This window comes from Erinaceus europaeus, chromosome 18, assembly GCF_950295315.1.
Source record: "Erinaceus europaeus chromosome 18, mEriEur2.1, whole genome shotgun sequence".
Lineage (NCBI taxonomy): Eukaryota > Metazoa > Chordata > Mammalia > Eulipotyphla > Erinaceidae > Erinaceus > Erinaceus europaeus.
Genome location: NC_080179.1, coordinates 20,436,869 through 20,449,406, shown reverse-complemented (window position 1 = coordinate 20,449,406; position 12,538 = coordinate 20,436,869). Strand labels below are relative to the sequence as shown.

The following is a 12,538-nucleotide window of genomic DNA, read 5'->3' as shown; positions in this document are numbered from 1 at the left end:
ATTCTGTTACATTGGTTTGGTCTCACTCCCCCTGCCTCGGGGAGATTTTGGTTTATTCTTTGCCTTTTCGCGCTTCTTGCTTCTCCCCGCCCCCTATCCATACATACTTCCTGAATTCCTGACGCCGCTGCGGGAGGAGAGAGAGGCAGGACAAATTTGAGTTGTAATTAGATTAAATGAGTTTTTTGAACCGTTCGCTCGTGAATAAAGAAATATTGCTTCTCCGCTCAGCCATGTATCCCTGGTCATCTGTCTCCCACCGCGATGGGCATATTGGTGCCCTGAATTTTGACTGGCACACACCTGTCTTGAAAAGTGTAACAACACTGATTGGCCCCTGAGTTCTTTCTGATTTGCATTATTTCAACTCACATCGCTGATTGTTGGATTTTCCCTCCCCAGCGCTGGCACCTGGAAACAGCTCACAAACAGTAAGCTGAGGGGATTATAGGATCCACCTTCTTTTCCTTCTCTCAATGAAAGCTGGTGTCTAATGTCTAAAAGCTGCTTTATCTATTTTGTCCAGGTTGTTTTTTTTTTTTTTTTTTTGGCTAGTTTACAGAGGGAAAAAAAAGTGTTCTATGCTACTTACTGCACTTTGGCAAGAGGCTTCAATTAGACTTTTAGCAAAAATAAAAGCCTAGTATGCTTAAATTTGATTCTTTAAACCAAATGCCAGCCTTAGAATCATATAAGGAAGTCATGTACATTTATATGTTTTTCTCTTGGAATAAAGCCTATATGAGGATCTTGAAGTGTACCTGATGAGTAGCTGCTAGCAAGGGAGGGGGGAAATGATAAGTGTTAATAATATTTCACCTAACTGAACTTCCTTTTGACTAGACAGCTAAATTATTCCTGAATTACAAAGCACTCAGAAAGCTTGCCTGGCATAACCAAACTATCTGGAATTGCTTATTTAATTTTTTTCTATTCCTGGAACTTGATTATAAAGAAGCAACCCATTTATTTTTTCATATAAAACTTTAGAAACTATGGCATTGCTGGAGAGCACATGCACCAAGACCAAAATCACAAACTATTTAGAAAGACTGGTAAAATAAAACAAAACAAAAAATACTAAAAGCTTGAAAAAATGCTTTTTCTACTGCACAACCTTCAGAGTTTCATATTTCTTTTTTTTCTTTTTTCTTCCTTTTTTTTTTTTTTTTTTTTTTTTTGCCTACAGGGTTAGTGCCTGAGTTCAGTGCCTGCACTATGAATCCACTGCTCCTGGAGGCCATTTTCCCCATTTTTTCCTTGCCCTTGTTGTTACTGTTAGATAGGACAAAGAGAAATCTAGAGAGCTGGAGAAGACAGAGCGGGGAGAGGAAGGTAGACACCTGCAGACCTGCTTCACCGCTTGTGAAGCAAATCCCCTGCAGGTGGGGAGCTGGGATCTTTACGCAGGTCCTTGAGCTTTGCGCCATGTGCGCTTAACCCACTGCGCTACTGCCCAGCCCGCCCCCTCCGCCAGAGTTTTATGTTTCTGATGATAGTGATTAACACAGTAAAAGCTAGACAAAGAACGACATAAACATAAGGAAATAAGTTAAAATGTGTTCAAAATGAAAAACAAATTAGTCTGTCACTTCAAGACCTGGACATTTGAAAAAACAGACTAGTATAAATAAACTGAATTGAAGTGGAAGGAGACCATGTATAGAAATGGAAAATAGACTTGTCAGATTTAGACAAGAACAGATTTCATGAGTTGACGTAGCATTTATAGTGTGAATAAATACGAATTGAGTTTATAGATAGCATTTAATTGTTATCAGAAAAGACTCACCTGATGGATTTCTTAATGTTTTCTAGTTCCTACGAGCAGAAATGGACCAGGACTACCATCTGGCAAAAAAACTGTGTGAAAAGAGTTAAGTACAACATACTTTTCTACTTCCCAATATTCTCCTTGTTCCTAAGTAAATTTGATAAAATGTAAGATAGTTTGAGTATCCTAAGTCTAGTGAATTCCCAGGTGATGTCTGAGTGACTGCTAGGTAGCAAGTTAGGTTGGTTGATACAAGGAATAATTTATACTTCTAAAGTACCTATTTAAGAAGAATGAATGAATATAGACTAGTGACAATGAAAAATATGTAAATATCCTTATCTATATGATAATGGACTAGTAACTTTGTGTCTTTTGTTTCAAGTAAATTTAAAGTAAGGCTCCAATCTCATTTAACATGTAAAGTATCCCACAAATATTTGAGTGACTATATGTGCCTGGCAGTGTTCTGGGCCTTGAAATACAGTAGTCCACAAGACAAATGTCAGTCTAGTATCAGATGATAAATGGTGTGTATAAACATATAAACAGTATATCACAAGTGGCAGACTCTATGGAGAAAATTTAGTAGGGAAGGTGGCATAGAAAGTGGTGAGAGAAATAGCAACTTCAAATAGTATGGTGCAGGAAGGCCTCAAAGGCTTGAGGAAGTTGAAAAACGAATGATGTAGACATATGGAAGAAGTGATTGCCAGGCAGGACTTGTAGCAGATGTTGCTGAGGTGTCACTGTTTTCTAAGGAGGACAGTGCAGCTGGAGTAGAGTAAGCTAGAAGAAGGGCCGTCAGAGATGGAGTCAGAGAAGTTGGCATCTTTCCATGTCTGAAGGCCCTCTCCTGCTGAGTGAGCTGAGGTGGGAAAACATTGTAGACTTCTGAGTCAGGAAATCACCTACCTTAACATTTATTTCTGATCTTTGACTGGCTCAAAATAGTTAGGTGGGCTTTCTTTTTCTTTCTTTTACTTAATTCATATTGTTTGGGAGATTTATTGGGTTCTTTTTTATTTTTATTTTATTTCTTTATTTTGCCTCCAGGGTTATTGCTGGGGTTCGGTGCCTACACCACAAATCCACTGCTCCTGTAGGCTGTTTTTTCCCTTTTTTTTTTTTTTGCCCTTGTTGTTTTATCATTGTGGTTATTATTGTTGTTTTTATTGATATCGTTGGATAGGATAGAGAGAAATGGAGAGAGGAAGGGAAGACAGGGGGAGAGAAAGATAGACACCTGCAGAACTGCTTCACCATTTGTGAAGCAATTCCCCTGCAAGTGGGGAGCTGGGGGCTCGAACCAGGATCCTTATGCCGGTCCCTGCACTTTGTGTCATGTGTGCTTCACCCTCTGCGCTATACAGTCTGACCCCTCAGACAGTTTCTAAGTCGATATTTTTTTATTAGTGATTTAATGATGATTAACAAGATTCTAAGATAACAGGAGTGTAATTCCATACAATTCCCACCACCAGAGTTTGGTGGAGAAGTCAGCACATGTATTGTAAGCTTCATCCTAAGGCTTTCTAACTTGAATGATGAATACAGAAATAAAATAATTTGTGGTCCGGGAGGTGGCACAATGAATAAAGCATTGGACTCTCAAGCTTGAGGTCTTGAGTTCGATCACTGGCTGCACATGTACCAGAGTGATGTCTGGTTCTTTCTCTCTCTCTCTCTCCTCCTATCTTTCTCAAAAATAAATAAAATCTTTTTAAAAAAGAAATAGAATAATTTTTAAACCTTATGATAGAATATTCTTAAACATTATGATCCAGCAATTCCACTCACAGGCATTTGCCCAGAAGTAGAATATTTAAAATTTTTAGCCCAGAAGGTAGTGGAGTTACTAATATTAGATCTAAAAGCTAGAGATTCTGAGTTGGAGCCTCTGCATCAAATTTGCCAGAGTTCTCTCTGGTTCTCTCTCATATTCATAAATAAATCTTGATATTTAATTTTCATTTATGAGAGAGAGACACACACCAAGAGTGACACTGGCATGGCTTGAATGCCAGGCTTCGTGCTTCAGCATCCAATGCTCTATCCACTGGACAGTAAATAAACCTTTAAAAAAGAATATAAAAAGTAACTATCATCAGGCTCCACAAGTAATTCAGAGAGCAGGGAGCTAGAGCTATAAAATGTTGCGGGAGGAGGAGGAGGAGGAGGATGGGACTTAGTTCTGGCTCTGTCAGCACCACTGAGTGCGACTGAGCAAACTGATAAACTTCTTCTTGCTTCAGATTCCTTATAATATTTATAAAAATAGAGAACTGGAGAGAAAGACAGCTCACCAGTATAGTATAACTGCTTTGCTGTGAAGTTCAAGCCTGGCCTCTGCTACACTGGAGGAAGCAAAGTGTTGGTGTCTCTCCCCTCTCCTACTGTCTGAGAAAGCCCAGAACAGTGAAGCTCAATTTTGGCTGTTAGCCTTTTTATGCTATATAAACAGTAGGTACTCAATAAATGCTTATTGACCTAACTGAAATCAGTGAACATACATTCTGTATCAGGTCAATGGGGTAAAAAAGTTAAAACTGATTTTATTTGGGTTTTATTCCGTTAAGCTTCCTTCCTGCTCCCTTCTCTCAAAAAAAAAAAAAAGCATTAATTTTCAAATCTTTTTTAAATTTTTTATTATCTTTATTTATTTATTGGATAGAGACTCTTAGAAATGGATAAGGGGGAGATAGAGTGGGAGAGAGACACAGAGAGAGACACCTGCAGCCCTGCTTCACCACTTGCAAAGGTTTCCCCCTATGGGTGGGGACCAAGGGCTTGAACCCAGGACCTTGCACACTGTAATGTGTGCACTTAACCAAGCATGCTGCCACCTGGCCCCCATTGAACTTATTTGAAACTACTATACCCAGACCTCCCAACTGCACATTCTAGGCTGGCAATCTGCCTTAGGATAGCCAAGCCCCTTAGCCCATACCCTCATCCTGGTAAGACTCTTCTTCCTCTTGGGTGTCTCTGCAGGTGTCTCTCTGTCTCTCCCCCTCACTATCTCCCTCCCCTCTCAATTTTTCTGTATCAAATAAGTAAATAAATAAATAAAAATAATTTTTTAAAAATAAGTTCAATGAAAAGCACAGATTTGGAGGTACTGTCTCACAGAGGAGGTGCTAGTTCTTTGATGCTAATTAATAGAATACTTGACTGAAGGCTATCCATATTTGCAACAACAGAGAAATGAATTTTTTATCCAGTGTGAACGTGAGAATATTTGATGAAAATTATTTTTATGCACATTATCTTTTTTAAAATACTCATTTATTTTGGATAGTGACAGAAATTGAGAGGGAAGGAGCAAGGAAAGAAAGACATGTCTCTTCTTTCCATTATTCTTCCTCCCTTCCTTCCTTCCTTCTTTCCTTCCTTCCTTCCTTCCTTCCTTCCGGATTATTGCTGGGACTCAGTGCCTGCACTACGAATCCACTGCTCCTAGAAGCTATTTTTCCCTTTTTGTTGCCCTTGTTTACTGTTGTTGTTGTTATTACTATTATTTATGTTGTTGTTGGATAGGACAGAGAGAAATTGAGAGGGGAGGGGAAAGCAGAGGTCATGGAGAAGGATAGACACCTGCAGACTTGCTTCACCGCTTGTGAAGCAACCCCCACCCCCGCAGGTAGAGAGCCCGGGATTCGAACCAGGACCCCATGCCGGTCCATGTGCTTTGCACCATGTGCGCTTAACCCACTATGCTACTGCCTGGCCCCCCTTTCCATTATTTTATAGAACATTCGATTATGTATATTTATGTATGTAAACATAAGATATATATCCACACATACACCCACATAGATATTTGTAAATGTACTGAGTACCTACTGTAGGAGCCTTCTTAAATACATTCTTAAAACAATCCTATAAGGCATATTATATTAACTCATCTTCACAGATGAGGAAATAGGCTAGTCAAGGAGAACTAATTCACACCACTCAGGTCTGACTTGAAAGCCTATGCATTCCTACTTTATTTCCATTTGCTCATTTAGCTAATAAGCTTATATTTTAGTAGAGCAAAGACTTACATCCGTGGATCCATCAGGTTTGAAATTGCTCTGATGGTTGAATAATGAGTTTTTTATTTGTATCTGAAGCAATTTATATGAAGTAATACTTCTTTGTTCATTCAAAATACCTTTTAAACTTGATTTTTTTTTTTTTATAAAGCCTGCAGTTCCTGATGTTTTTCTTGCTGTGCAGGGCCTCCCACCTGGCCTGTGTATTCTTTCCTTAAAAAAAAAAAATAGTAGGGAGTCGGGCTGTGCGCAGTGGGTTAAGCGCAGGTGGCGCAAAGCACAAGGACCGGAGTAAGGATCCAGGTTCAAGCCCTGGCTCCCCACCTGCAGGGGAGTTGCTTCACAAGCAGTGAAGCAGGTCTGTAAGTGTCTGTCTTTCTCTCCTCCTCTCTGTCTTCCCCCTCCTCTCTCCATTTCTCTCTGTCCTATCCAACAACGACGACAGTAGTAATAACTACAACAATAAAACAACAAGGGCAACAAAAGGGAATAAATAAATATTAAAAACAAATAAAAAATATTAAAAATAAAAAAATTAAATTAAATAGTGGTGGCACAGTGGATAAAGTATCGGGCTCTCAAGCATGAAGTCTTGAGTTCAATCCCCGGCAGCACATGTACCAGAATGATGTCTGGCTCTTTCTCTCTCCTATGTGTCTCGTTAATAAATAAAATATTTAAAAATAAAATAAAAATAAAGAATATATATGGAGGGCCAAGTGGTAGAATATGCATATGAATTGCATATATTATCCAGATGAGTTATATATTATGCAGATGAATTATATGCATTATGCATGAGGAACTGGGTTCGAGCCCTCAGCCTCCATCTGCCAGGTGGGTGGGTGGGGGAAGCTTCTCAAGTGGTGAAGCAGTGCTGCAGGTATGTATCTGTCTCTCCTCTATCTCCTCTTGCCCTCTCAATTTCTCTCTGTTCTATCATATCAAATAATTTTTTTAAATTATATTGGATTTCCCTGAGAAATGTTTTCTGTGTGAGAGTCTTGCATTTTATCTGTCTTTATCACAGTTAATATATGGCTTTAGTATCTCCTCAGCTATTTCCCTTCAGTTTTGCACAGAACTGATATTTCTGTTCCATGCCATTTCTGCTAGGCATTAGAGGCAGCCTGGAAAAGTGGTTTTTAAATGAGACTGAAATTCATGAGTCCTGGTACTTTTTTTTTTTTAGCTCATCTCGTGATTGACAGTGCAGTTTTGTGCCAGTCAACTTTCTATGTCTTAGTTTCTTTACCTCTTAAGAAGGAAACTTGCTGTTCAGTCTTCTTAAATGTTACGCCACTGCTATGGGCAACTAGGATTCCACATAGAAATGCATTTAGGCCTGGGCAGCCTGCTTCAGAAATTGTCATAGAAAAGGCTGAATAATGGCCTTGAAAACCAAAAGTATGAGTGCTTTCTACTCCATTGTCTATATTCACTGATTCTCTTTTTCTTGCTTGCTTGCTTTTTTTTCTTCTCTTCTTTTTTTTTTTTTTTCTTTCTTTTAAGAGCATCAGCTCTGTGCCAGGCACTCTTCTAGAAATGCTGTGGTGAAAAGGGCGGCGTTCTGTCTGCTCTTTCATAGCACCCAGTCAGAGAGACTTTGGAGCCCATGGACAACAGATGGCCCCACTGTCCTCACCTCTACCCTTCCTCCAGGAGGAAAAAAAAGAAAGAAGCACCCACTGAGTACTTAGAAAGGAACAAAACTGTGGCCAGGGAGCTAACCCAGCAGTTTGTGCAACAGGCTTTGATGTCTGAAGGTTAGACCTCCCGGGTTCAACCTGCAGCACCCATCACCTTAAGCCAAGAGCTGAACAGTGCTCTGGTAAAATAAATACATGTATTCACAAATTAAATAAGTAGGAAAGAACTAAGATGTCTTGCAGACTCAGAACCGCTCCAGGAAAGTTACTGATAATCAACATGTATTCTGCACTAAGTACTTTATCTTCACTGTCTGGTTAATCCATCAAAACAGCTGATGTGGTCATTCGTATTGTTACAGATAAGGGAAGTGGTGAGGTGTAGAGATAGGAAATACTTTGTCCAAGGTCACCAGCTGGACAGTTGCAAAACTAAGATTCACATTTGGCACATCTTCCAGGCTTTCCGGGCTTACCCTGGCCTCTGTGTCTAGGCTCGGGCTAAGAAACAACTCTAGGACCCCAATTGCATAAATAAATGTTTCAAAAAAAAAACCCACAGAAATAATAAATTTGGGAGCCCACATTTTCTCGTTATGTTTGTGTAAAAATCCTACAGTTGCTCTTTAGTAGAAGTTTACCACATTAACTTCATTAAACTAGTCTCCCACATATGTACTAACAATATTTTTTAAGTTTTATTTATTTATTCATGAGAAATGATAGGAGAGAGAGAAAGAACCAGACATCACTCGTACATGTGTTGCCAGGGACTGAACTTGGGACCTCATGCTTGAGAGTCCAAAGCCTTATCCACTGCGACACCTCCAGAACCTGTACTAACAATTTTAAGGAGCCATTTGGAGAAATCCTACTCTAGAAAGAGTCTTAGTCTTTGGAAAGGGGAAATATTTAGCATATTTAGCATAACAATAAGCATTTTTTAAGTTGCTAAGTATAGGCATACTTTTACCAGAGCCTTAAAGTGTGTTTGATTACCTTTAAATCCTTAGAGATACCATCTGAGCAAGCACACAGTTGTGTTAATCCAGACTGATGTTATATTACTGGGTAATGAAGTAGATGTTGGTTTGGTGTGTCAAAATGAAAGTGACATTGAGTAAGACCCATGAGCCCATTGGGCCTACTTGAACCTTTTACAATTACCCTGTGCTTTGAGCTAAGTGAATAGCACACAGTGGTTCAGTGTCCCCTGGGGTCCATCAGAATTTTGCCCAGCAGTTATAGTATTAAGTAGATAATGCTGAATTGTGGATACTCCTTGAGGCAGGTAGGAAGGACGAAGATAGAGAGATGTTGAACAAGATCTAAAAAAAAGTAAAGCGAATGGTCCACAAAACTCTGAAATGAGAGGTGTAAATAAATCACTGTGGTCTCAAGGATGTTGGTAATATATCAATAAGCATAAAAATCTGTTGGGGGGCCAGGCGATGGCGTACCTAGTTAAGTGTACGCATTACAGTGCACAAGGACCTACCTGGCTGGGTTCAAGCCTCTCATCCCCACCTGTATATGGGGGAAACTTCAGGAGTGGTGAAGCAGGGCTGCAAGTGTCTCTCTGTCCCTCTCCCTCCCTATCTACCCTTGTTTTTCAATTTCTCTCTGATTCTATCCAATAATAAATAAATAAATATTTTAAAAGATTTGTTGGTATGATCCAAGAGAAAGATGGTACATACACATAAAGGATCAGTTAATAGGCATAAATCCCATTTAAAATTGCAAACAAAACACTTGTATAATGCACTTGCACAACCCAGTTTGAGCACAACTCCTACTACACTAAGGGGAGCTTTATCTCTGTCTCTGTGTTACTAAGAATGAAACAAATAAATAAATAAATCCAGCCAAAGTGGTGAAGCCCCATTAACAACCCCCTAATAAATGGACGTGATAAGGAAGGAGATTGTTAAGTAGGCAGTGACAAGTGTGAACTAGGGTAAAAGTTTTCAGAATGAAGATCAAGAATAAACATCAGTTTTTCCTAATTAAAGATGAACTTTAAGAAAAGAGGTTTGAGCCCCTGGCTCCCCCACCTGCCGGGGAGTCACTTTACAGACGGTGAAGCAGGTGTGCAGGTGTCTGTCTTTCTCTGCCTCTCTGTGTCTTCCCCTCCTCTCTCCATTTCTCTCTGTCCTACCCAACAACGAAATCAATAACCACAACAATGTTAAACAACAAGGGCAACAAAGGGAGGAAAATAAATAAATAAATATTAAAAAAATTTTAAAAGAAGTTCCTTAGTATCCAGATGAGACTAACTAAAAAGTGTCACAGAAAGACTGTGTGAGTGAGAAAGAAAGGGTGAGGGGCCTCCAGGCATGTAATCTTCTCATTATTGAAGTCTTCCTATTTTGCAGAGGGTCGTATCTTGTTTGGGAAATTATCATAATTAAGAAATACTGGCTGCAAGCCTCTGAGGAAAGTCTCACAGGGATAAAGATTACAAGTTTTAAAAGGAGGTAGGAAGTGTCGTAATGATTGTTTTTCTTGCAGAACTCCTAAAACAAATAGGGCATTTTCTCTATTTGCACATGAGATAATTGTGTATATTATCTTAATTTCACTTAATCTGACTGACAGTTTCAGTCGCATTCTGAGGAGCCAGTCTGTTAGAACAATTTGAACATTACTAATGCAGATTCTGTTCTTCAATTTTCAGTCCTAATCTATGAACCAGAAAATCCTGAGGCCAAGGAATTTTTCTCACTTATTGAAGAAATATTGCAGATGGGTAAATTTTAATTTTTTTCTCATAGAACTATGAACAATCAGGATTTTAAAACTATTGTCCTAGGATACTAGCAAAGTGCATCACTGGGAAGTAGGTTAGGAAAAGACGTGGACTGGAGAGACTGCATAATGGTTATACAAAAGACTCATGCCTGACATTCTGAGGTCCTGGGTTCAATCCTCAGCACCACCATTAGCCAGAGCTGAGCAGTGCTCTGGTCCCACCCACAACCCCTCCCCCATCTTTCTCTCTGCATTTCTCTCATTAAAGTAAGTAAGTGTTTAAGGACACACTGACAACTAAACAAAAATAAATAAAGACTTAAGTGGTTGTCTTGTATAGTTTAATAGAACCAGCTTATTCTCCGGGTGGACAAAATGATTCTCTTTTCTCTGTGGGGTGAGACCACCTGAATAAAGACTCCCTGGGCTTCAGGTACCTTCAGGGGAAATAAAGCATGGCGATCTCCACTACATCTTAAAGAGGTTATCCCATAGGTCCAAGGATATCTGGCACCCTCTCAGTCTCCCTGATCTCACTTAACCTTACTCTGTATGTGAAATAATTGCCTTGGCAATAGTAAGAACTATCTTAGACATAGTTCACATTCACTCTAAATCCACAAGCACAGGCATGCCCACAAGAATATTTTCCTTCTTTGTACTACTATGCTCCTAGTACAGTCAGCAAATTCCAGCTCAGTTTTCATGTTCTAAGAAGCAGCAAAGAGAATCATGATTTTTCAAAGAGCAGTCTTAATATTTGTCCTTTCTGCGGCAGAGAAATCTCAGACTCTTGAGGAACATGATGAAGATGGCGAAGAAGACAGTGGCGGTGAGAGTGGAGGAGAAAGCACTGAGGAGCCCAGTGAAGAAAGCTCTGATGAAGGCGCGGAGGCCTGATGAAAGGGACCGCTGCGGCTTCATTTTATTACAGAAGATGGATTTACAAAGACAGCTGGTGTTCTGTCCGGTTATTTTAATTTGGTTTATTTATTCTCCCCTTTATTGCCCTTATTGTTTTATTGTTGTTGCTGCTGCTGCTGCTGCTGCTGTCATCGTTGTTGGACAGGACAGAGAGAAATAGAGGAGGGGAAGACAGAGAGGGGGAGAGAAAGACAGACACCTGCAGACCTGCTTCACCGCCTGTGAAGCGACTCCCTGGCAGGTGGGAAGCTGGGCCTTGAACCAGAATTCTTACACTGGTCCTTGCGCTTCTTGCCACATGCGCTTAACCCGCTGTGCTACTGCCTGACCCCCCATTATCATAGTCTTAACTCCTTAATATTTCAGTCGTAGCTCAATGAGTTACTCAAAGAAGAAAATTGAGATTGAAAAGAGTTACACAACAGCAATTTCGTGCCAGGTTCAAGCTGTTCCTCACACATGAAAGTATTTAATCCATCAACACCATGAGACAAGTATTATTACAGTCCCATTTAATAGATGAAAAAACAACCACAGAGAAGGCAACGAGTCAGGGCCAGGTGGTGGTGCGCCTGGTTGAGCACACAGGTTGCAATGCACAAGGACCCAGGTTCAAGCCCCCAGTCCCCACATACGGGGGGGAAGCTTCATGAGTGCTGAAGCAGTACTGCAGGTGTCTCTCTGTCTCCCTCTGTAGCTCCCCTTCCCTCTCGATTTCTGACTGTCTCTATCCAACAAATAAAGATAATTAAAAGAAAAAAAACGAGTTTGCACAGTGTCCATACTCGTGGTGCCTCTCATGACCACCACTGTAGGCAATTCTCTATCATTTGTCTTATAGCCTTTATACCACATACCAGTACCTAAAATTCTTAATTCATTCTTACCTTCTGTCGGAAAATATAATCATCATGAAGCAGGACTTTGTCTTGTTCAAGATTATTTATATCTCTAGTAATTGGACAGTACCTGGAAAATAATGGAAGATTATATATATTGGATTGTTGGGAAAAGATTGGGGTTTTTTCTATGCAAAAATGCATCATGACTTTTCTGACAACCCCAATATATTTAAGTTAATTGAAGTGTTTTTTTCTTTCAATGAAACATTTATGAGACAGCACTTTCAATCTAGCAGTCTATATTATTTTGCTGGTTCTGTGTTCCTTGATAAGTTTCTGCCACCTTCAAATGAAGCTGTAGGGTAAAAAAATGTAAATATTCCTAAATAATTAGTTTTCAAATGTACTAGTCTGATGTTAGAAGTAGGCATCTTTAATTTTTATTCTTATCCTAGCATATACCCAAGTATACCCCCCACATGCTTATGCAGTCATTTATTCTTTGGACATTTTGTAGCATGTCATGCAGAGGAAGAAATTCTACTGTACCAG

General features: G+C 39.7%; 1 protein-coding gene across 1 annotated transcript in view; it reads left to right on the top strand.

Annotated features, from left to right (window-relative positions):
- The window catches only part of ERICH2 (glutamate rich 2), a 33,555-nt gene extending 22,381 nt beyond the window's left edge, over nucleotides 1-11,174 (top strand). The window contains exons 5-7 of the mRNA XM_060178262.1: nucleotides 1,819-1,876; nucleotides 10,147-10,218; nucleotides 10,999-11,174. Of these exons, the coding sequence (XP_060034245.1) occupies nucleotides 1,819-1,876; nucleotides 10,147-10,218; nucleotides 10,999-11,120 (252 nt within the window). The 3' untranslated portion in view covers nucleotides 11,121-11,174. The remainder of the gene's footprint in view (nucleotides 1-1,818; nucleotides 1,877-10,146; nucleotides 10,219-10,998) is intronic.
- The last annotated feature ends 1,364 nt before the right edge of the window (nucleotides 11,175-12,538 follow it).